Below are 26,320 nucleotides of genomic sequence, written 5' to 3'. Positions count from 1 at the left end.
AAATAGATAAAGTAGTATTTCCTGAAAAGTTTTACCTGGGGAGGCCAGAGTTTAAGCTGCATTTGAGATTTCATGGCCTATATGAATGAAGACTCACAGGAGAAAACTATGAACCTATACTAGACCTGCTATGCCTTTTGCAACCTATGCCTTCCATACTATGGACATCTTCTATCCTGGGACAGCTGTTGCATCAGTACCGGCTCTCCAACACCTGGGGAGCAGGATGACATAGCTGTAGCCACTCTTCGCCACAATAAGGGATATTTGGGTAGATCCTCCCCTCTGACCACTGTTTGGTGAAAAATGCTGTGCAAACGTACATCACTGTCATAGGATTAGGCCAAATGTTCTAAATAAGTTTGGAGATAAGTACTCAAAGCTCAGGGTCTACATAGTATTTGCCAAAAGCATACATAAACAGACTATATGCACACAGTTGTTTGTTGTTTTCTCTTTATAGGGATTATAGTTTTAATTCGTAGGACCTGTTTTCCTGCAGTACTGGCTCTTTCATTTTGTGAGTAGAGGTATCTGAGTTTTAGCCTGGAATGGATAAAGTTTCATGGAGACTGCTGTCATGTAACAGCAATAGCTTTAAAAAAAAAAAAAACAAAAAAACAAAAAGAGATATCAGAAAAGCCATGGAGTAGTTTTTTCATTAAAAAATAATTTTCATAACATCTAAAGTAGTCTCAATCTTCAACACAGAGAGTAACATTTAGAAATATGCATCTTTAAAAATTAACTTTTTTTCCTGAAGGAAAGGAAAATGGGAGGCATATGTCCGACCTACAGGTTCTGAGCTCCTGTAAATCCTAAGTCAGAAATGACAGAAAAAATGATACTATGTAATTACCATGGCTGAGTAGGTTAGCACTCAGACATGAGGATCACAGTTCTTCCTTGCTTCTTAAAACCATCCTGCCCATCTGTTTTCTGAATCTTTTACTTTGACAGCACTGAATTTGGTCTCTTCCATGTAACTCTTACCATGAAGAATCTTACTGCACAGAATACAAACCCAAAACAATGAGGACATATATTACTTTCACTCTAACAAATAAAATACCTGATGTCCCTCACAAGGTCTGAAATTGCTTAAATGCAAATTCTAGTAGTATAGGTACTATTGAGCGAGAGTAAAGAAAAGCTTTTAAAAACTATCCAGCCCTTTGAAAAGTAAATACTTTGTTTGCTTAAGGGACTACCGTACATCTTGAGAGGATAATTCTTATGCATCACATAAGATACAAGATCTCCATTATTTATATAGCTAGCTGTTAGTCACAACTCTGTTTTGAAAACAGTTAAGGCCTCCTCTCTGTGGGAAAATCATAACTGACTGTGCTTTTTTCAAGATTTATACCTCCTATCTGTAACTCTGCTGTCTGAAAATGCCTGAGGTTTGTGCATCATCCAACCTGACCGCTCTTGCCAGGCTGCAATGACTAGCACGGGGAGGGGAGACAAAATCTACCTTGTACCCGAAATGCGTGCATACAAAAATGAGTATCATTTCAGAAATTGTTTCAGCATAAGAGATTATGAACTCTACTTCTAGAATTCCTCCTCTCTTTATTTGGACAAACATATTTGTATCACTATCAGCACTGCAAACTATCCCTACCTAATGCTACAGATTCTCAGGGATGCTTTTTGTTCCATATATTTCCACTTCAAGCACAATATTACCAAGCATGTAACATGACCGGTGATACTATTTTTCATTAACAATCTTAGCAATTCTTCTCAAAGAGTATCTTACATCCTCTCGGTAACCTTCTTACATCCTTAATCCAGTTATAGGCACTATTTCTTACGCCCAACTTCATCCCAGTAAATAGATAGATAGATGGATAGAAACCTCAAAAGGTCGATAGATAGACAGGTAGATAAACGAAGTTTTTTATTAGGAAGGTATTTTCCTAACCTTCACAGTCTAAATGCATTTTTTCCTTATCTTTTGCTAGGAGCTGTTTTAGTATTAATTTTCCTGAACAAAGGCTATTTTTTGCTTCATGTAACTTTATGATGTAAGATACAAAGATGGAAATATTTTCATATAATCCTAATGGACCTGATTTAATGCCTGTGGAGGTTGATGGAAAAATCATCTGACCCAATTTTTTATTCTATTTGGAAAACGTATCTAGACTATGAAAACACAAAGGTGAAAGTAGAGTACATAGATTCTCTCCTGGATAAAGAGCGAAGAACTGTGTAATCATACAGCCACAACACCACTCTTGTATGTTGTGACTAAAGGACAACGCTCTTGAGAGACTGCCACCTCTTCTGTCTAATAAACACTAGGCTGGTAAAATAAATTCAGCAGAAAAGATCTTCCCACTGTATTCAGCAAACAATATGCCAAAGGCAGACAAAATCTAGCCAGGTCTCCAATCAACTAGAAAAAACATAGTGCTACAGTGAAAAATAAATTTGGAAGACTGAGGAGAGAATAAACTTCTAATTATTAGATGCACAAGCACTTTTAAACAAGCAGTTCTTCTTCCAATCTGGTGGCTCATACCTCAGCAGAGGTATGTTTGCCTACCAGAGTAGCCGCTGGTTGCAGCTAAAGCTGTGCTCAGTAGCTGTATTATCAGCTTATGGCAATTCTGGTTTGCTCCTTTGATAAGTTGCAGTCAGATCACATGAGTTCACACTGAAGAATATCCAGTTTCCCTTGAACCCAAAAACTCAAGCTCATAACCAAAACTACTAGGCTTCAGCGGATTCAAGTTCTGATCTGTGAAATATAAAAGAGCTTCTACCCTGAAGGTGCATTAGATGCAGTTTGGATTTTCAGATACAAAGTTTGAGACTATCTGTATCAAGAAAGTTAGACCTATGCCCGCATCTCTTGTCCCACACTTGAGAAAACATCATTTTCTTGGAAACATCTACTTTAAACCATTTTTCCTTTTCTCAGGGCCAGTCCTGCTATTTTTACCTAACAGCCCTCTTACTTCTTTCTGCCAGTTTGAATCACTCACCATCAACCACCTAAGCAGACGTCCCAGACCTGGCAGAAGCTTGCAATAAATTATTACAATTTAAAAAACAATAAAAAAAGAAATAGGGGAACAGGTTGTTTCTCATGGCTGGGTATAGGGAGAACAGGCTGCCAAAAATAAAACCTTACATAAGCATAACAAACCTATGCTATATTTTGCTACAGAATTTTTCACAACCAGACAGGCCACATGTAACCACTACAACTATCATGAAAAAAGTACTACTGCCTTTCTGAGCCACATAAAAGCACTGACGTTACTTGCGTTCCTCCGTTTAACACAATGTTTAATATCCTAGGATTGTATTACAATCATAAAACATAAAAATCAAAGCAAATCAGTATCAAAAATGTTCTTCATCCTATGCAACTCACTTGTCACAATTAAATACTGAATTTTAGGATCTCCCTCTCTTCTCTGTAGACTGTGAAAACTTTCTATGAATATTAATGGCAACTGGCAACAAGGAAGAGCAAGAATTTGAGACGCCTGCCTACAGACTAACACAAAATGTGTATGTTACCTTTAATGTAGCGATGTGGCTCTTTTTTTTTTTTTCCAAATATCCTAATTAGAACTGTTTGCAATGGTAGTATACTAAATTTAGCCAATTAATTTTTAAGAATCAGTATTGTGTTGACCTCAACAGAAGCATAAATAAATCTACATCATGAAAAATATTACTTTGTGTTAAAAATACTTATATTGAGCACTATAAACATTCAGTACTAGGACAATTGCATTTCTCACCATGCACTTAATTTCTGTGTATAGCAAAGTAAACCCCAGCTAATCAGTACACTTGTAGTTAAATCTCTTCTCCTGAGGAAAAATTCATAGGAAAGTGTACAGTTATTTATGTCTGAAAGTGTGTTCCTTCATCTAAAAACTGGAGACTGTACTTACACCTAGCATCAGTGTTTTCCCCAATGAGATACTGCATGATTAACTAAACTGCTAAAATATGAGAGTTCTTTAAAAAAGCATTTTTCTCTCCTTTCCGTCGCAGGAGCCATTCCTGACAACTATCATATCTGAGACATACTTGCTTGTGGTATTCTTCACACTATAGAATAATCTGGTTTGCTAATAATTTTAAAGAAAGCTTATAATTGAACAAATTTATAAACACTTAAAAGAAATACCCTTCTGGAGCTTAGTTGGTTAACAGAAATGCTAAATCAGTGCTTGCTGATTGCTGAAGCCAACTGACGGGTGGCTTCTATATTTAGGATCCTCCTTACACCTGTCAAGAGACAGAGAGAGACAGCCAGCAAAAAAGAAAGTGTGTGCACCAGAGCAAGCAAACCAGAGACCCATCTCTTGTAGCAAGGAGCTAAAAATAAAAGCAACAAAGAGCAATAAAGAAAACAGAGCAAAATCTTATTATTTATATTACCCCGCTGCTCTGTGACATGCTGTCAGTGAGCGCTCCGAACACGGTACGGACCTCATTAGTTATCAGCGACTCCGGCTTCCCGCAGGAAGTCACAGCGATCCTCAAAGCTGGATGCAGTCCAACTGTGTCAAACCTGTGCTCCTCAGGTGGATCCCTTTCCCTGCCGCTCCTTAGCTGAAAGCGCAAGGCCTTTGCAGCAACATTTTCATTCCAAAGTGAACTCCAGCCAATATTCATCCCTGTGCTTAGCAATGTCACTGGAAATGGGCTTTCCGGCTTTGATTGGCATCTGTCTGAATCCAGGCTGCTCTCTGTTTGCTAATCTGACAGCACTTCTTTCTATACTGATGATTCGTATATACGTATGTGAATGTAACACAAGGAAAATCACGTAGGTTTCTTTAAATAACAGTATGCAACCAATTAATAAAACAGTCCTATTGTAAAGGCTTCAGATCCCTTTCTTTGTTTTAAACAGAATAACAGGGTACTGCATTTCAAATGGAAGGGCATCCAGCTGTAACAGGAACTTGCTTTCAACACATGGATGCCGCCTTCCTCCCATCTGAGGTACACCACTCCTTTCAAATTTTTGATCTCCCAGCAGAAATATTTGGGTTTATACAGATTAGGGATAAAGAAATAGCACTGCTGGGGAAGTAGGGAAAATGATGCTATTTAAAGTTACACACATACCCCGTTCTAAATGCTACATGGCAATTCCTAAACAAAGAAACCGAATTTCACTCTACCTTCCCTGACTCATATCATAACAATCCAAGTAACCTTTTAAACAATATCTGATTCACCACCAGATTGCCTGCATTGTTTTTCAGAAAAGGAAACCAAATGGCTTTTAAGTATTCCCCAGTGTTCAACAAACTATATTTATTACTGGCCAAGCTTAATTTAAGTTTCAGTAACTATTACTTTCTCAGAAAGCAAACAAAAAAGTCTTTTTTTCCCATCAATAGCAGATGAAATGCATATTTGTTTGTTAAAAATTAATGGTGTGCATGTTTGGGTGAGAGAAAATGCTCAGTCCTCATGAAAGATTTTAAATACTCATAAATGCGGACACAGAGCACAGAGAGCAACTGCATAAATACCTCTGAATCTTCTCAAAAGTAACCCTTATTATTTGCCTACAAGCTAGTTTTAACTACTAGTCAGTAGTTACACTTAGCTCATCTGCTGAGTGTACATAACTAATGTTTATGTAGATATTAACTTTAATTATACAGAGGCAAGAGGCAAATGAATATGAAAACACATGGAAGATAATGAATTTACATTCAGCTCAATGAAGAACTAAAGGCACACAGAGGAAATTTGTATATGACCAACACATGCATGCAGTAGTCTGATGTACCTTAATGTCACAAAAATAACTTCAAACTGTATAGGGCAAAATTATGGCTTTACTGACATCAACATGAATTTTGCAATCTACATTTATGCATTTCCCCCATAGTTTAAAAGACTATGGATTAAATGATTCAATACTTACTGGAAATCAGATCCAGAGCAAGTCGTTGTGCCTGGCTTGGTGCAGAATGGTAATGTTGTGCATAGTGCAGACCCATTAGCTAAGGCAAAGATAACCATGTGATATGCCTAAGGTCACACAGTTACTAGCAGTTTATAAAAGGACTCTTTATAAACTTAGGTTTGAAGTATAGTGTATATTTTTGAAAAGCTTAGTGCTTTTTTCTTTGGATGTCATGTAGATTTAATATTCAATCATTTGTACTTCTGCAGTTACAGAATATCCTACTAGTTATTACCATACATCGTAATGGGAAGGTATAATACTGTTGTATAATATAAATAATAATGCTAACACATAGAAATAAGGCAAAGCATGTATCAACAGTTGAAACATATCACATGCTACTCCCATCAAAACCAGTGCAACCCCAGCATACTCATACAAAGGATGTCAGCCTGAACAGCTGTCAAAAATTCATTGAAGCTGAGATACAGAAATTTAAGTCTCTTCAACTGAGCATAGTCTGAAGACAGAACGGGACCATACTAGATGTACTGTAATAAATTAATGCACCTAGCTCCTATAATAAACTAGCTGTGCCCAGTCCTACAATTTTTTTTTTACTATTTGTAGCACAACTGGACTGTCCAGAAATATTCACATGCAAAAACATCTGCAGGATAAGAATGATAAGAGAGATCTACGAAGTTTTATGAAGTCCTAAAGGGTGACAACATACATTTACAAAAGACTAAGAGCCTTGTACTAAGTATTGGGCAAACTACCGTTCTGTCCTACCTATCACTAATGGTGTCATCTATGGCAGAGGTTACACCATTCTCTTGAGTACTAAACCATAGTAAACCATTTAATGTTTCCCTGCATTACAAGTATGTTTGTCCTACATTGAGGACAGCAATGAACACACAGGAGAAAAAAATATAGAAAGTGATTTGGCTGTCTTGCATCATGTTAGAGGTGCACTCACATTAATATACATAATATTACCCCTGCCATTATTTGTTCCCCTACAGGTGTTATCAGAGAAAACCCTCAGGAGACATAAACTGTATTGCTTTATTGTTATGAGGGATGCTGTTTCCATGCCAAACTTTCTGTCTAAGGATCTCTGTCTCATACAGAATCCATAATAATATGGATTTTGTTTCTTGATTGGAGCTTCCAAGTACTATGCTAATAAGAACATATATGATGCATGCACTGCTGCTGTTTGAGGTATGTATAGAGGAACACTCAGTCACCTGGTCTGAGATACTGAAACATTCGTTGAATTGTACACAATAAATTCAGCCATATTAGAAATTATATTCAGGAATGCATCAGAGAGATAATAAATGATGCAACAGATTCCTTTCTGTACATAATTTCTGTGACTTTTTGAAATTCTTTTACCACCACACAAAAATCAGGTATGACAGACCATTTCCTTGTAGTTTTAGCATTATTTTGTCCCATAGCATGATAACAGAAAAGGTCAAGCTTAATTTCATTAAAAGATGTGACCTAAGACAAAAGTGGACATAAGTCATCATCACAGTACTTCTTTGGAGTAGGTTGGCAACAAAGATGTCATATATAGAAGCCTTTAAAACTATCCACAAATCTTCTACTGAAAGAAGTCTTCAGAAGTTAAGTAAGAAAATATAGAATCGTAGAATAGTTTGGGTTGGAAGGGACTTTTAAAGGTCATCTAGTCCAATCTCCCTGCAGTGAGCAGGGACATCTTCAACTAGATTGGGTTGCTCAGAGTCCCATCCAATCTGACCTTGAATGCTTCCAGGGAATATGTTGTATCAGAGTAATTTAGTGATAATTCCTTCAGATGAACTAACTCATGCAGTATTTGATCCAAAAATCTGAAAGTCAAAGTCTACAGTATAAATGATATATTGAAAATCATATTATGACACCATGCCATACTTCTACCTTCTAAGTGAACTTAAAAATGAAAAGGTTTTTGTTTTTTTTTTTCTTTTTTAATAATATAACAGTTGGAAAGAAAACAGTTAAGCAATAGAAAAAGTACTGTCCAGCTCCCAAGTAATACAGGTGAGAGCTTTTGCTCTTTCAGGTTTCTCTTCAATACAAATTTAGAAGCTTGACAGTTCAGAAGTACCATGAAAACTTTTAGAGAATGAATCTACAAGTCACCTAGTTGTATTATCAAGGCATTGTGTATATTTAATCTGAATTTTCCTTACCATAATTTGTAGGTTAAAGTCTGCGAAGCAGCTGATGGCCTGAATAGGCATTCGTCTTTACCATGATCCTAATAGCAATTTGTATTCAGACTTTTATTCTGCTCTGATATGTAATAGCAAAAATCAGCACTTACACAGCATATTACATTTTGAAAGCATTGTCCAAAGAATTCTCTATGCCCTTTTGAAGAATTCACAGATGGAGCAGAAAACTGGATAAGAATAGAAAAAACAGACCCTGAAACTCCTGGTTTATTTTTGTAAATAAATAGCTTTGAAGCTTTAATCCAGCCCTAACTTATAACTTTGAAACCATGTGAATTCAAACCATGTCTAGTTTTGAGATGTACAGAATGAGCTTTTCTTCTAAAAAAAGTGAGCGTAGCAATGACAAGGCATTACATTTGTACGGAGGCAGACAAATAGTGGTGAATTACTTCAGCTGAGAGAAAAATCAGGTGGCCATTAAACTGCTGGTTTTAAAGCTCCTGTGAATTTTTTTACTGCATCATTTCAGCATCATTTCAGACTCTCAGAGAACTACACAAACAATGAAAAATAACAATACTTCACTGTAAATAGAACTTATTTTTGCATTGATTTTGTTTAGATAGACACTGAGTGCTAAAAAGATTGTGTAATTGCTCCATTCTGAAAATAGACAGCATTATCAGCCAAGAAAACCTTCATTAGTTCATTATCCAATTTTCCCAGGTGAAAGAAATGTCGCATGGAGGTTGTGTGTCCATGTCAAATCACATACTAACAAACCACAAACTGGAATCTATCTAAATTACTGTTGAATTAGAAGCTCCATTCCACAAGAACAAACAAAACTGTGTACCTCATACAGTCTATATTTGCCTATCATGTATTTGTTAAAGGACTTTGGACTAAACCACGCCTACAATACTGCAAGTTCAAAGACAAAAAAACAGGTTTATTTTATTAGTTTGCAGATATTGTAGGGATGTTTCATAGTAGGTAATGAAGAACTACTTTATTTTAAGCAGTCTTTGAATGAGTCATTTTGCAGATGTTATCTATTTGGCCATTAAGAAAGCTTTGAATAAGTTCTATCCAAATACACGTCATTAAGCGTCAGCATATGAAATTTGGATCTGGTACACAGAAATCTAAAATTTCAGGTATTGGCAAAATCTCTTAAATTTGGATATGGTTTCTCCCCAAATCACCACAAGATTAAATATAGAGCTAGACACACAAGAAGCATGAGTTTCTTACTCACATACGTAACTAGAATGGTCAGTATTTCTGTGGTATACTGCTGACATTTCCTGCTTGTTAATTTTCAGGAAAAATCCCAGGTAGGAAATAATTCTTGCCCAGTGAAGGGCTGTACCTGTTATTGAAGTCGCACAGCATAAAAAACACAGAATCAGCCAAGCGATTTCTCTTTCTGCAGTGAAACAATGTCCTAGCAATAGAAAACATCCAAACATATCTCAAAAACATCTCTTTGCATAGGTTATCTTTACCATAGCTCTTAGGTTCAAAGAATAACTTTTGGCTAATACCTTACTTTCAATTCTCAGAGGCAGATGCTTCTGCAATCTCTCCATGTAGTGGAAGTTATTACTAGATTTTCATTGCCAGAGACAAGGTATGTCCTTTGCAGCTTTACCAAAGTTATCTACAAAATGCACCTGTCATGTTAGTCTTACATTAGAGTTGCATTTTGAATAATTAGCTATAGAAAAAAACTCTTATTAAGTCAAAATCATAAAAGCTGTAAAGTCAAATAATGAAAATAAGACTTGTTAAAATCTGCTTTTTAATATGTAAGAACATGCAAGCATAATTCTTATGTATCTATGATGGGATCTTGTGTATCTGAAGATGGGATCACAATGAAGATGTATAAGGAAAATAATTCAAGGCCATAAGGCAATTTCAATATCTTGCATTTCCTAGTTTTCAAGTGTTTAGCTTTAAAATCAGATAACTTAATTTTAACTTAGATTTTTTAAAAGACTGATCAGCACTTTATTCTATAAACAGATTATTCCCATGGAGAGTAATGGGACAATTGTACAGTAGAATACTATTCACTAAAAAGAAATAGAGCCCCAGGTAATTAGATATGTGGAACAAAATATTTAATCACCGATGTTTAACTTGTGTTTGCGAAGCTGAAAGCATCATTACTGGATGTATAAAGTGTTTGTAGAAGCATGGATATCTACAAAAATAACTGAGCATTTTTGAGCAAAACTACTTTGCAGGCCATAAAAGTATTTTATTCTACAAATAAATGGAGTTACGAAAGGAAAAATCACTATCAGCAAAATATCTGCAAGGAAAGCATTTTTTTATACATCCACTACAATATTCTTTACGGCCATTTGTTAATTGTGTCTCTCGCCATCCATGCAAGGAAGCGATGGGTGCTTTTAATCCTAATTTTGCAAACTGGGAGAGTGTATCTATGCTAGGAATATTTACATAGCAGATGAGTAAAGATACTGGCCGAGTGTTTCTAATAGCAAAGCAGCTATCACATCACAATTTCACCTCATGTCCCCATAAATTACCAACATCATCTTTCAGTGTAAACCCAGCTTCACTGGAAAAAAATATAAAGTTTGTCTGTAAATTTCTGGCCGATTTTAAACCTAATTACCTGAAGAATCAAGATTTCATACCAGAAGGTGAACTAATTATTCGGTTGTTCATGAGGGGTTAAAATATTTGACTTCTATCATTCCTACCATTCCAAATTGCAGTGCTGAGCTCTAGAACTAATTGCTTAAGAGAAAAAAAAATCAAAAAAAGTACATTTGTGAAAGCCACTTACAGTTATCCTGCACATTACTAGACGTTGCAGTATTTTGAAAAGGAAAGTATTTCTTCCTTACAATTCCATATTACATAAAATTGTGTTTGTTCCTAATCTGGGGGAACATTTTTCAATGCCTTCTGGCACATTAAGAAGTTCTTTTTTACATGGACACTTGCTCAGTGGGGCACGGACAATGAAGTGGTGTCAGAGCTTATCATTTAAAAGGAAGACAAATGACCACATCTGATATCACGCATGGTTTCTTTGTGATATCTTACTATTCCCCTCTGTATAGCCTAATACAATCATGTATTACATTTTATTTTATATAATTTTTACAATCGGGCCTTGACAGTGATGACTCATTCCGTTGCGATGAAACCTGTATGTGTTTAATCAGAAATTATTTTATGTGGATTCATCCTTGCACTCAGGATTTAAATGATAGCGGACTGATACTCATTTTGCTGAAATTACACTGGTGCAAAGAAGGATGAAATTGGGTACCTAATCACTTCCAAAGACATTTAGAGTATATCCTGAGACATACTCTTAGTCATGCAACAAACCAATTAATCCTTCATGTATTTCTAATCAGTCAAAAGTGACTATAAGGACCAGATTCTGTTTTCAGTTACCACAAAGCTTTTCCCCATGTGTACAGTATAGTGAAATCTCCTTCAGACATGTTCCATGTTCTCCTTAGGATATATGAGTGATCCTCTCCCACATAATCTGACATATATTCACAACAGATAAAAGTTTAATCCAGGAGGATACTAAGGCAAGAAAAGTGGCTTGGTAAATAACAAAAAAAGTTGTTACTGTTTGTGGCAAGCCAGAATAATTGCAATGAAAACTATGTTACTCCTGCTTGAAATCTTAACAGCCTTGGTGATTATCAGGTAATTAGTGGTTGCTAATGATCATCTTAGGCATGCCATAAACGGAAATAAGTTGATGCCGGACCACCTAAATAGCACTAATTATGTACTTTTATGACCATCTTTCTTACAGAAGCAGGACACCTTGCAATATGCAACACATTTATTCAAGCAGGATGACAATTGGGGTGTCATTCCCATTTTAGAAATGGGAACAGGAGGAATAAAACCAGCAGCAGCCAGTGCTGCAAAAGAAGCGGTTAGCAGATCAGGTTAATGAAGTCAAGTGTCATGAGTCCTTGGCTAGTACTGTACCCACCTATTGCCTCTGTTTTAATTAGAAAGTACAAAATATTCACAGTGAAAATTTCAGATAAACTGGACATCTACAGCTCCAAGTGATTTCAACAGCGAGAACAACGATTTGCAATGTGCCAAAGGAGTGCAACTAGCACGCAGCGTTGGCATGAGTCAGATATGCTGGCTTCTTTTCACGATACTGTCTGCAGATTTTTGCTGACTCCTGTTAGTTTCTAAAAATGCTGTTAAGCTTATGTTTTACAATCTGTGTACATCCAAGAAGTACAGATCGTGGGGATTAACTTCTTCTCGCTCCCCAGATCTCAAGTTACCAAAAGAAGCAGATATGATGGTACCTTTTCTACAAAGATTCTATTAAAAAAAAAAAACTTTGAGAACCAGGTAAACCAGAGGTATTATCCATCCAGGAAAGATTTGGTCATGCAAGTTCCTGAGGTAAAGTGGGAATATAGCAAACACACATCTTAATAAACAAGGCTTAAGAGCTTAACAACACTTTTCAACTACAGAGGGCTTTAGAAGCATTAGCTAACAAATTAATCTTGACAATAAACCCTTGCCTGTCTGAATGGTAAGATACCGCAGTTTCCTACTTTACTGAGAGAAATTAGTGTGGAACACTAAGGTACAAAATTTAAGAAATAATGCAAGGCAGATAAAGGGACGCAGATAATAATAAAGACAGACATATAATGATAAAGAGCTCAGACAAGATACACACTATTCAGGATGTACATCATCGAAAACAAATTCAGAATATTTCTGATTAAATAAAAGTAAATAAAAAAGCCTATTATCTCTTCTATTTCTATTCTTTTTTTTTCTTTTTTCTTTTTTTTTTTTTTCCAAAATCGGTGCCACTGAATTCGTTTATGAGAGAAGTTTCAGATCAATAAATACTTGCTGCATTAGGAAATACACACACAGCTGCATCCATCCTAACGAAGGATAACTTCTCACAGAAGATGATGGTGCAAGAAAGCTCATTGCTCACTTCATTCAATTTCCATCTTCTCTTGCCACGCATTCCTACATGTACGCCTCTTCATTTTAACCTGCCTTTGAAAAAAAATCTAATGGACTTGTTACATCCATATGTAAAAAGAATAAAATTACATATGAGGCTAACAGAAAATACAGACATTCAATAATTTCTGCAGGAAGTATTCTAAATACTTACTGAAGAATGGTATACTATGTATTATATTTTATTCTAATTCAATGTACTAAAAGAAATCAGCCATATACTGCAAAAAAGCAACATCTGCATTAATATCTGCATGTGAAAACACCACACTTATGGATTAAACTCACAAAACAGAGTATCAACATATCTCACAGGGCAGAGCACTTCCCAAATAAAAAGTATTGCCTCCAAGTACAGGGCTGTATTTAGGATCCACAAGACCTCTACCAAATAGACTATTCAAATCCACACTCGGACAAAATGATTACTGTGAGGGTTCTTTCAGCCATTTACAAAATAAACTGTTTTTCCCACTAGTCCACATCAGAATATCATAAATCAAAATTTGCCTTTTAATGGACTGTTGAACTTATCCCTCAACATTTTGGCTAGTCTAATGGGATAATGATGTACTTGTGCCAGAGTAAGTTATTCACCTGTAAGAGTGGGGGAAGGAATAGTAAAAACCCTAACATTGTAATTCATACTTCTAGTCATCTCTCTTTCATTACTCTCCTCCTTCCTGCGGTATCAATAAACATGATTCTTTCAGCTCAGAGTGCAAAATCTTTCACTTAATAATCTTCGACAGAACAGCCCATGTGACTCAGTTTCCTCCTATGGAAAAGGTTTGAATTTTTAATCAAGAGTCAATACAAACCAGGTGTAGCAAATTTCTACTCATTCTAAGAACGAAGAAAATTTCCCTTTGACTGGTTTGTTTAAGACTACCTCAGTGCAGAAAGAAAAATGCAGCACGATATTAGAAGTGACAATTGAGAAAAATGGCATGCCTTGATTTAGGCCTTAGTCCTGCCACCCTTACTCAGAGAACTTTTATAACTTTACTGTGGTATCTACTTGAAAGAAGATTTACTCCATGCTTAGCAAAATATAATAAAAATCCCAGTAAAGATAAGAGAGGGAGACATTATATCGCTGGGGAACATCTAAAGCTTTTAGACCAGTCTAGTGGGGAGCTGCACAGAGGAAACAGGAGCACTTGAATTAGAAGGTTGTTTAGATGAACCAAGTTTATCTTTTCTCCTTTAAATAAAAATTAACATAATTTATCATCTGATTGCTACAAAAACTAGATTGTGGACTCAGCAACTCCTTCGTGTTTTTATTTACTTCACAAATCAAGTCAAAAGTGAATCAGAATTTATTATAATGGATAAATTCGAGAGTCTTTGCTCGTAGAGTTTAGCTGAAGATTTATATGCACGCAGGCTGAAAAAAGCACCACTGATCCAGTACATACCCCATGTTAAAGACAATGATTGCTGTGCAAAAAATTATTCTTAACCCTTATGCCCCATAGGACACATTCTTTTAAAAAATTCTCTTATTTCTGCGTTCCTGGCTCAATGTTCATGGCCCTGGAAAAACAGAGGAAATTTCAAAAATGAAAAATTCTTAAATCACTATGTAGAAAATCTGTTACAAAGTCAGACTATAGGTCTTGTCCTGACCAACTCTCAAATGAAAAGGAGTGAGAATGTAATTTTAAAATAGGGTGAAAAATCCAATAAAACATTTTTTATAATAGTCAGCAATATTATAACTTCACATTCATATTCTATGGGTATTTTAGGCCTGCCTCAGATTAAAAAAGTCTGATTTTGAATTACTGTAATTAACTGCAAAAGCTTGCTGATTTGTTGATGCAAAATAATGTCAATCTTTTTCATAAACTTGTTAGAATCTTTGTAAATAAATAGCAAAAATTATACAAGGAACAGAAATTCAGCTTTTTGCCATTGGTTTGCTGTTGGCGTGCAGAGAAAGGTGTTGTGAGAAGGGTCCTTTCCCTAACATCATTAGTGTAACATTACCAAACAGTGAGCCATATTCTTGTCACAGTGTACTTGTAAAAGAGGGAGTATATTTTACATTTCACCCTGAAAACTTATTAAGTCTGGGAGGAAGGAAGGCATGAAACGTTGAATTTGCTTAGAAGCAGAGTAAGTCAAAAAATAGTTTGGAAAGCAGAAGGAAAAGACAAATCCCTCTTGAGCTGAATAGCTGCAGGCATACGCCATTAATGTTTAGCTATTAAAAAGTGCTGAGGCATATTTTGAAAATCTTCACTCTTACACTGAATATTTTTTTTCTGAGAATATCAATGGGACTTTTTAATTTCAGCATAGTCTGGCCCTAAATTGAGAATATCCAACCCACGAACATCACTGAAGTATAAATTCAGTTGAGAGTGATTTCACTATCAGTGTTACACATTTGCATTGTTAAATGTGAGCTACTCCTGCATCACTACTGTGAGCATTACACAGTAGTGCATGACATAAAAATCATATTCTGCAAACAATATTGATTCCAGTTCTCTTTTACCATCAGAAATCAGGAGAGAAAGAAGAATCACAACACTGTAATAGCAATGACTAATTTGCTATTGTAAGCAATGGCACAACTGATGCAAAACCCAGCTCTTGGTCTGATACTACAAACAGAGCATTACCCAAAATACATTTGAGAAACATTGAGTGGGATCAGGCTATTTAATAGATGCAACAAGAGAAATAATTCAGAGCTGCAATCTCAAATGCAAATCATTTAAGTATTCACTGATACCTGTTTTGCAGCAGCTGTAGATGGGATGAAAAAGCTGATGCAGGAATGGGCTAAGAGCGATCTAAGACACAAGGCACAGGCGCTGCCCAGGGATGGGGGCAGAAATGCAGTTATTATTTTGTACTTAAGTTCTGTGTATTTTCAAGATGCTAGATATGTTTAACCTGGACACCAAGGACACTGAGCTGTCATTCCTTCTTTCAAGAAGTCTGATTCAGCATTCATAAAAGACATAAATAAAGGATGGCATCTGGCTTTACCAAATTATAGCTGTGGTCCAACAATTTTATTCCAGTGTTATGTTCTGGTAAATCTTTTCTTCTGTTAAAGCAGATATTTTAACAAGGCACTAGAAAACAACATTTTCTGTAGTCCATAATATCATCTTTTGTCACCAAGGTCTTTATAAGCACTCCAAGCACAACATGCATCCCAAGCATACAGCGATCAAAAGCTCCTGTATTGCTGCAAAGAAGTACAAAACAGTCTGGGGCCCAATTCTGCTTCTACTGTGTTCAACAACAAAGAGAATGAGTCATTTTTCTCTTAAACTACTAAAATGCTCCTAAACTGCAACCCCTATCTTGCAGAGGTTTAAGTCACACGTTGGTCTAGAAAATAATACTACCTTGGGTAAAGGATTCTCGCAGAAGGGAAGAATAAAGCATGAGCATGTCAGGTCACAGTTACCAGCGGGCAACTATAGTCTATTTTGTTTCTTTATTACAAAAGATTAAAGTAATAATAATTTGACCACGCTTCCATCAATTTAAAATGCTCTGCTAGGTAAATATTTTTAAGATCTGTACAACAGGCCTTGTATTTAACAAGGAATACATTTCAGACTAATGTGCTGCCAAGCTCCAGCTCTCTTTCTAGCAGTTGAATTCTTGGATAAAATCATTTTGCAGGGTATGAGCAATGCAGTTCTGAAAATAGCATCACTGCAAAATGAAAGATGGCAAGAACCTCTACAATGCTGATTTATTTCAATGAAATTTCATCTCTTATAATCAGTATCTATTTTAAAATTTTCAGATGAATTTTCATACTTAATAAAATGCAAATCTATAGAATTTGTTAATTTTGAGGCCCCAGCATAAATGTCTAATAGGAAAACAAAACAAACAAACAAACAAACAAAATTTAAAAAAATACCCATTCACAATTTACATCATAAAATATGTAAAACAGGAAAATGCTTTGTGGATCCAAATAATTTGCATTTATCACCACCACATGTACAGAGACACTCAAAAAAAGAAACCAACACCAATCAACAAGCTGTTTTGCACTTGTCTTTAAGTACATTTCTACTAGAAGAATGGATTGGAGCGATACTTTTTAAAATATCGGTGGGTTTATACATCTTGCGTAATGCTCAGTATTTAGACATGTGCTGCTGAGAAAACACTAAGAGGTGATCTTGCACTTCCCTGATTCTAAGTAAATTACATCTTTTGACTTTCTTTCCAATTCACTGATATAAAGGTACACTTCAGCAGATTTTTTTTTTTCTAATAATGAAGATTTTTAAGCAGATTGGAAAATAGAATTTTCAAACAAGGAGCCTGATATTTTACAATCCATTAACGCAGCTGTCTTTCCTAATTAACATCAGCAATAAAATTGGCATTCTTCTATCACAGATTTTATGCTAAAAATGAGATTATATATATATGAGAGGTGTCAAAATCCCTAAGTCTGACAGTAGAAACAGATGAAAAGAACACATCATAAATATCTTCTATCTACATTCGCTTACTGATTTTATATAGAAAGCAATGCTGTGTACCAAGCCCAGCTATATTCTCAGCAAGACCTACACTTGTTAGGTCCATGTGCAGAAACCAAAAATACGAATGTCCCAGTTGTGCAAGCCCTAATTCATATGACACATATAGACTTCCCTGACTTGTCCTAATGACACCGAAACAGTAAGGATGATTCATGCAAATAAAAAATGGAAATACACAACTTTTTTCCTAAAAATTTCCCGCCTGCATACATATATGTGTGTATATATATGTTCACATGCATATTATTTTTATCCTCAGATGGTTTACCCCAATTTATCTAAGTAGCAGGTCTGTCTATAATTTAATCTTTACATACAGAACAGGTGACTGAGGAGGAAAAGAGGATAAAAGATAAAGGAAAGAGAGAAAATGAGTGGGGGAGGAAAATTAGAGAAAATAAAATAAAAACAGACATTAAGCTATATCCAGAACGATGTAATTACAGAAACAGTCCCATTGACATTGAAAAGCTTCATCTACAGGTTTATCAAAATTAAAATATCTGTTTTGTTTTGTTGCTTGTTTTTTCTTTTTGAATCAGTACACACAGGTTTATCATCAGAAAGCAGTAGGTACATCTTTACATTGTACATTACTCACTATCAGTAAAAATATCAACACTGCTAACACATAGTGTGTCAAAAGTATACTTAAGAATTACAACATATTTTTAAACTCAAGACTATCTGTTTTGATGCAGTATAGATAAAAAAATAGAAATAAACTGAGTCCTATGCTACCTTTATCAGGAAACATACAAGCTACATTTACTTAACAGTATTTTTTTCTCAAGTCTGTATAGCTGTGGGTGATAAATAAATATATATGGCTACAAAGAAAGAAGTGCTTTGCGTACTGTGTTAGCAGTAGTGTGGTTATAGTGACAGGAGTACTATATACAACAATATTCTCATATGAGTGCAAAATATCTGCTATGTTGCATGTATCATTGAAGTATTTGGAGTTGCTATGTTAAAAGTAAGAGCATGATATCCTGTAGCGACATATAATAGATCTCTAATACATGATACAATGAAAATGATACGTTTTAATGAAACCTAATATGTATTGATCAGTAGCTAAGCCTTACAGCTAAAGATCAAGACGTAATTACTGCTATACTTAAATAGTTCATTAAAGAAAAGTCTTCAATATTTGCAGTGAAATATTGCAACACAGGAAGCAACAAATGTGATTTTACCACCTGCTCAGATTTTCAGTGAAAAATTAAGGCTCCCCTTTCATACAGCACAATCCTTCACTTGAAATTCTCTATACGTCGCTGGGTAAATATATCAGAGCCTTTTTGCCTTGTCAGAGAAGTAGAATTAATCAAATGACTGAGATTCTATGAAACAGGCATTGCTTAAACCTTCAGCATTTTTTGCTAAAAATGTTTCATACTTTTATACTACTGTATTGGTGGTAAGGACTTCTGAATGTTTTAGTAAAAGCACATGTTAAAATATTTACTGATGCAGAAGGAACAGATGACTGAAGGAAAAGTGATTGTACAATAATGAGTTGTTGATGAAATCATGAACTATATAGCCCTGAATATGCACATTTTTCATACAACAGCTGGGAAATACTGCTTCCCCAGACCAACTTTTTAACTAAGAGAGAAAGAGACTTAAAATAATGGGGAGAAAACAGGAAGCTAAGAACATACTATCAGCAAACCTTCAGTTCTTCAATTATTAATATCCTTTCTTTTCTTTATTCTCTTCTCTTGTGTTTTTTTCCTATTTTGAATATTCTTAAAATATAAAGTCTTTCACATTAAGGGCATTTGCGTCACTTCTTTTTGTTCTTTCCCATTTGTAATCTATAGTAGGAAACAAAATACTGCTGCCAAGTCTTAAAAAAGAACCCAAAAATTGTTTTCTCTTTCACCTGTTACATCATGACTTTTTGCAAAGCAGCTCTCCCTGCATCAACCTGTTGTGCTGTCTTCTAAATGAACTAAGCCTTATTTGCACTTTAATTTAATTTCAAAGGGGAAACATTACTATGAAGGATGGACAGGCGCTATAGATTGTTTCTACAATATTTCAATGGAATAATAATGAGAAAAAAGAAAGCCAACAACAAGTTGATTGTGTAGAACATGGAAATGCTATTGACTAACATCATATTCTGAATTATTTAATCATAGGTATAGTTATAATGAAAGTTATATTATAGAATATGTTTCCCTGCTGACAATTTCTATTATCATGACTGGCAATGAAGGTAAATTCTAAAGGGAATTAGCAAACATGGACAGAGGGACAAAAACAGTTTTAAGTAAGGTTATGCTAGAAAGTCATCTAGACTTCTATTTGAAATTATACAATATTCTTTTTATACACTATTCTTTTAATTTCACTAGGTTCCATATTTCTTTCTCTTTTAAAACTAGAAAAATCTATGTAGAAGATAAATTGTAATTAGCTGTGTATGATAACCTTATCAGCTCAATAAGAAACAGTAAATACAGGAGCTCAAACACAAGAAAAGCAGTGACTTAAATAGCCCTGGCTTTGTATTTTGTCACTCTTGCTTCTACATGGCACATCTTTATAAACTGCAGCACGAGAATATTTTAAAAGATAATCTTCCCTTCATTGAAAGGCTACATTTATTCAACTTAGAAGATATTAAGTGGTTATTTTACACATATCTTTGTATTCCTTTCTTTCATTTAACAATGCAAGCATCCCTTTGAGTCTTTCATAATGGAACCGATACCCAGAACTGAATCCAATTATAACAACCTACCAGCAGTACTAATTGGTGAAAATGCATTGCTGGTAATTGCTGTAAACTCATCCTTCTGTACAGGATGAACGAAGGCAATAAATTCTACCCAGCGTTAAACAATAGGGAAGACTACCATTAGCAGTGTTTTTCTTATGTAAAATGCACTGAAGTGAGTCATCCACTTAAAAGTTACCTACTGGTAGCTTTAACCCAGATTCAGGGACTAAGATAAGTGCTTCCAAAGAATATAAAAATAATAAGGTGAGGAAGAGAGAAGAAAAAGGAAGAAAACACGGTAATTGGTCCATAGTGTTTTGTCGTGGGTTTTTTTCTTTGTTGTTGTTTTTTTTCCCAAGTCTGTAGGGGAACCTTAAATAAGATGCATTGGCTTATTTTTGCCTTTCTTTTATTGCATGCTTTCATTATGTGATCTTTGCACTGCTCTGGCAACACTTTCATGCTAACAAGTATGCCGTGCTTTAAAGATTTCCATCTTACGGCCACGCAAAATATAAAGCTACTTGCACCGAGAGCATCCATCAGCTCTCGCAAAGGTGAGTTTTGAGAAGTAACGATTTGCAAGGCCAACGCTGAAGAAAACTGTTCTTTAGTTGTGTTGCTTTAAGGATACTAAAACCCCTCTGGTGTGGCACACGCGTGCGCACACACAACACCCCACCAGCAACCACGGACAGAAAACAAACCCTGCAACTGTCAAAATATTCATGGTGTGCACTGGAACACATCCAGGTAGGAGTGAGCTTAAGCACAGGCTCAAAACTCAAAGCACTGCTCGCCTGCCTGTTTCACGTGCCTGCCGCAGAAAAGCAAGAAAATCTCTTTTTCGTGAATTTTAATAAAATTGCGAAAGTTTTAATTTTAAAAAAAATAGTGTTAAAACTCTAGCCAGGCTGACATAACCTTTGTGGGAGGAGGGGGCGGGCTCTGTGTAACTCGAAACTTTCCTGTCAGCGCGGCCGAAGTGCCGGGGGTATATTTAGAGCCGGGATCTGCTCTGGAGCGGGGCTGTGAGGCAAAGCCTTTACCTCAAAAGTACAGACCGCGGCACTCTCCCCTCCTCCAGGCGACCGCCCGGAGGGACCCTCTGCTACCGTGACTCTTTCCCAAGCAAAAGCAAAAGCAGCCGAAATCCTGCAATTTTACCTCACCGCCCGGACTTACTTTATTTCCCTTTGTATCTTCGCCGGTGCCGCGCTCTCCCCGGCACAGAGGCGCGCCCCCGCCCCGGCCGTGCCCCCGCCCCGGACCCCCGGACCCCGCGGGGACTTACGTGGTGGCGGAAGGGAAAGGTCCCTCCGAGGAGTGGTTCATCACCAGGGACTGGAAAAGTGTCAGGCTAAAGACTAGCAGCCAGCCAGCAGCCATCTTCCTGATCGAAGATCGATCCCCCTTCCCCAAGTCGGCGAGACGGCAATAATAATAAATTCAATTATTGTGTGTGTGCTGGTGTGGGGGGGCTGTTGTTTTTTAAAGCCTCCTCCGCTCCCCCCCCCCGCCCCCTCGCAGGAGGCGCAGCCCAGCGATGTGCGGAGAAGCGGGAGCGCGGCCGAGGGTGGGAAGGAGGAGGAGAAACGATGGAGATCTGTGGGTGGAGAGGGGGAAGAGGAGAAATAGAGAAGAGAGAGAGAGAGATACTCTACTCTCCGCTACTCCAGCAGCAGCTCCAGCTTCATCTGATCCGCCGCCATCAGGGCTACTTTTGTAACCGATCTCCGCTCACTCTGTGTGTGTGTCCTTCCCTGATTTATTCCCCTGATTGCAGAGCAGAAAGAGGAGGAGGAAGGAGGCAGGCGGGGTGGGGGCTCCTGAAGAGAGAGGAAGAAAGAAGGGGAGAGAGTTGGAGACGGGCAGACCGCTCCCGGCTCCTGCCTTCCCTGCCGGCAGCGGGGGAAAGCCGGGGCGGGGAGCGGGGGAGGGCGCGGGCCCTGTGGCGGCCGCGCTCCTTACAAGGCAGCCGAGGAACTCCCCGGGCTGGGCCGGGCTGGGCTGGGCTGGGCTGGGCTGGGCCGTGCCGAGCCGAGCCGTGCCGTGCCGTGCCGTGCCGTGCCGTGCCGTGCCGCCCCGGCGCCGCGGGGGCCGCGTGCCGCACCTCCCAGCCGCCCGGACGCTATTTTTAAAACCGCTTCGTGCCTTATTTTAATTCCTCCTCCCTCCTCCCTTTCAAGCAGCAGCCTCACACAGCCCGTGTGCTACCAGTCTGGGCTGCATTTGTATATGTGTATTTATAAATCTATAGATAAATGCCGCTCTTTCCGCTCGTGGCTGCAGAAGCGCTCCTCAGCGCGGAGGGGCGAGCGCGGTGCGGTGCCGCTCGCGCAGCCGCCGCGCGCCCGCGGAGGGTTGCCCCGCGGAGCGGAGCTGGCCCGGCCCGCCCCGCCCGGCCCGGCGGAGCAGCGCGGCCGGCGCCGCCCTCCGCAAGGATCCCGTCCCCGGCGGTCCCCGAAGCACCTCTGGGAACCGGCCCCCGGGGGCACGACCGGGAGCCCTCAGCTTCATCCCCGCCCCAACCGCATCTCTAACCTCGGTATTAATTTCAGATTCCTTTGAAAATTCAGAGGACAATTTCCCTCTCTCGTCCTGTATTTTACCCACGTTCACGTATACCAGTCTCTGTGGCAACTATACATTCTCCGTACAAACGGAGAAAGTAATCCAGGGAAATATTTCTGATCTTATTTACTAAAGCAGTTAAAAGTTCAGTGACAATTTTGATTTTCTTTTCGATCTGTGGGTTGTTATTTCTGCTTGCTTGTTTTTCTTTCTTTTTATAAGTTTATATGTTTTTATTTATTTAATAAAATATAATTATGTAATTATATTTATATTTTTATATATTTAATTAGTCCAATAGGTGAAAATGAAAGAGCAGACCCAGTATTCGTGTTGTTTTCACATCCTTTGTATTTCAGGGTCACATCATCTTGAATGTATTAACTCACAACAATTTCTATAATCCGGAAAAGTGTTCATCTCTACTTTAAAGGTGGCAAAAGGACCAAAGCTGAGATCCACAAATGAAGAATTGAGTGTTCACATTGCCCAGGCTCCAAGCCAGCACAATATTTCAGTTGCAATCTGCAAAGCATGCAGTCACTCATCTACATTGTTTCTGGATTGGAGCTGGCACTTTGGAGCTGGTGGGAAGAACTCCCAGTTGTCTTCACCTATCCACCTACCTGTAGGTATGTAGGATTCAGGGTTTGGATGCAAGTCCAAAATAGCATTTTCTAAAATAGTACTGCAGCCTGTAGACTCAAACAGTCTGAAGAGTACCTACAGAGCAGCTTCTGTAGGTCTCCATAAGCTTTACAGTTTTGCCACATCAGTGGCAACTCTTCAGATACTCCTCACTTCTGCTTTCCTACAGGGATGTACAGGCACCGATGGTCTCCGCTGTAAGGTGTGACAGGGAACTGCAAAGTCATGGGCATGTGGAACAGAGGTACTGCTTCACATAGGATGTATCGAGATGAGATCCAGGGTGGAGAGATGTTGGGAGTGAAGGTTTGGAGAAATGCACAGAGGAAAGAGGCTGGAAACGTGGAGTAATTCAGCTTGCACAAGGCCATGACAAATTTACTTCTTATAGTGGAATTTAAGGCATGTCCTCACTCTTGGGGCCCCACACTGTTTAAGGGTAGCATTATCCAGTATGACGAGGGCATTAATTCAGTTATGAACATGAATATTCCCCAAAAACCACTGGTTCTGCTCCTTGGTAGGACTCTGAAGGTCAGCACAAGTTCATGTCTAAACTCTGCTGAGATCCACAAACTAGATATTCTTCTCTTAGTTGTGTCCCAAAACACCTACAGCCTCGCAGTGGGCAACACAGTGATGAATTAACACTCTGGCAACACCCCTTCAGAATAAAGCATGGAGATGCCCCTCCTGGGCACCCTACCTGAAGGATCCAGCACTCATGCCTGTCATCTCTGCTCAACAGGAAAGTGTTTGTGTTCAATTCCCAGCTGTGCTTCTCCCAGAGGTCCACACACTGCTTACCAAGCCATGGTCAATGAGCTGGGAAAGAGGTGCTCTCCCACTGAAGAGCACAAGCAGAAAAGGATGCACACGTTGGTCAGGGCAAATGACTGCATGGGAAATGGTTTCAGTAGGTGAGAATAAGCAACACCACTCTCCCTCAGACATACTGTTTCAATATAATGTACAGGAGACAAAGAAAGATTGAAGAGTAATGATGTAAAATAGTAAATAGAAAAGTATAGGGTTACACAAGAATGTTTCTGTCATCATTAGTGTAATTTTCTATAAGCCTACATTTGTGATGCTGCATCCATCATTTCTAGAGCTCCTTAGGGCAATAATTATTGCTACTAATAATTCCAACAACAATAACACATGGCTAGCAATGCAACAGTGCAATGCATAGGTGGGTTGGCACCCCACCTAGTGCCCTAAGGTCTGGATTGTCACTGTTTCATCAGTACTAATACACTGTAGCGATAGCTGAAATGTGAAAAAGATGCTAGAGAAAATACCACTATTTTTTAATATAGCAATATTTGAAACATCAAATCTACTGTGCTATTTACAACTGTATAACAAGAGTCTCTGCAAGGTAATCCTACAGTGAACGCCACTTAGGTGCAAGTGAATGCCTGTGGAGCTCACTGAAACTCAGGGATGAGGATGAAGAGAAAGGGTGTCTACATGTGGCTGCAGCGTGGAGGAGAAATAACCAGGTTAGCTCCAACCAAGCTGGTTGAGGTGTTGACGAGCAGCCAGGGCTGGGAAATAGAGCTCAGCAAGGGCTACCTGTGTGGCATTCATGAGAAGACTCAAATCTGTGATATGCAACTCAAGTTCAGCCTGCAAGCTTTACAGGATTTACAAGCAAGCTTGGACTGGAGCCCAGTTTTGAGAAAAGCTGGACTCAAATAACAGTTTTCCTTCAAAATTAAGTGAGGCTTCAAGCTGGCTTTTGAATTTTTGCTTTTTTTTGAATCTGAAATTCAGGAAGCCAATGACACCCTGAAGCATGAGGAAGAAGAGAATGCAGGAGTTACTCCAGGAGTAATGTGTTATTTACTATTTACTCACCCTTTTGTTTCACTTAATTTATGGCTTAAAAATGCATTTATATGCCAGGTATTTAATAAAGATGCAGAATGTTTAGAAATGTTGACCTCATCCGACAAACATGTGGATATGAGTAATTGTGCTCAATTGAGTTTCCGCTAGCTTTGACCAGAAGAGCATAATACTAGCGGAATTAAGTTTCTTGATATTTCTTCATCCTCCCATAATCCAGAAAAAAAAAAGCACAAACGTAGTTTCATCATGAAATTTTAAAAAGCCATTAAAATCTCCTAAGTGACCAATTCCTTTACATTTGATGATTATACTATTTCCCTATGCAGTCACGTTTCAAACAATATTTTAAATATGTGGTTTTTACTTCACAGTAATGTTGCACTGCAGATATTCTTATAATTTATCTGTGTTAAGGTTCCTAAAGATCTATTACAGCTGACAGGTCTTTTTTAAGCACTTAAATATAGACTTGAATGACAAACCATGAAAGTAAATCTTTCTTTATTCTTACTTCACCTCATTCTAAATTTGTTGCCTGTCATATCTGACCGAGACCTGTCTGTGAAGGCGCACAGGAACGACAGGGATTGATATGATGAGAGGGGTCTCACAAAAAGTTTGCTTTTTTTTATTTAAAAGACTTTTTTATTTAAAAGACTTTTTATTTAAAAGACATGTAGATGAGGTGCTTAGGGACATGGTGTGGTGGGCATGGTGGTGTTGGGTTGACAGTTGGACTCAATGATCTTAGAGGTCTTTTCCAACCTTAATGATT

The 26,320-nt window shown here is 37.8% G+C and overlaps 1 protein-coding gene across 2 annotated transcripts in view; it reads right to left on the bottom strand.

Annotated features, from left to right (window-relative positions):
• CACNA2D1 (calcium voltage-gated channel auxiliary subunit alpha2delta 1) overlaps nucleotides 1-22,353 on the bottom strand; it is a 436,751-nt gene extending 414,398 nt beyond the window's left edge. For both annotated transcript variants that reach the window (XM_075144442.1, XM_075144450.1), the window contains exon 1: nucleotides 21,758-22,353. In XM_075144442.1, coding sequence (XP_075000543.1) covers nucleotides 21,758-21,852 — 95 coding nt within the window. In that variant the 5' untranslated portion in view covers nucleotides 21,853-22,353. The remainder of the gene's footprint in view (nucleotides 1-21,757) is intronic.
• Between the last annotated feature and the right edge of the window lie 3,967 nt (nucleotides 22,354-26,320).

This window comes from Calonectris borealis, chromosome 1, assembly GCF_964195595.1.
Source record: "Calonectris borealis chromosome 1, bCalBor7.hap1.2, whole genome shotgun sequence".
NCBI classification, from domain to species: Eukaryota; Metazoa; Chordata; class Aves; order Procellariiformes; family Procellariidae; genus Calonectris; species Calonectris borealis.
Note: the sequence above shows the minus strand (reverse complement) of the source record. Positions and strands in the feature narration are given on the sequence as shown.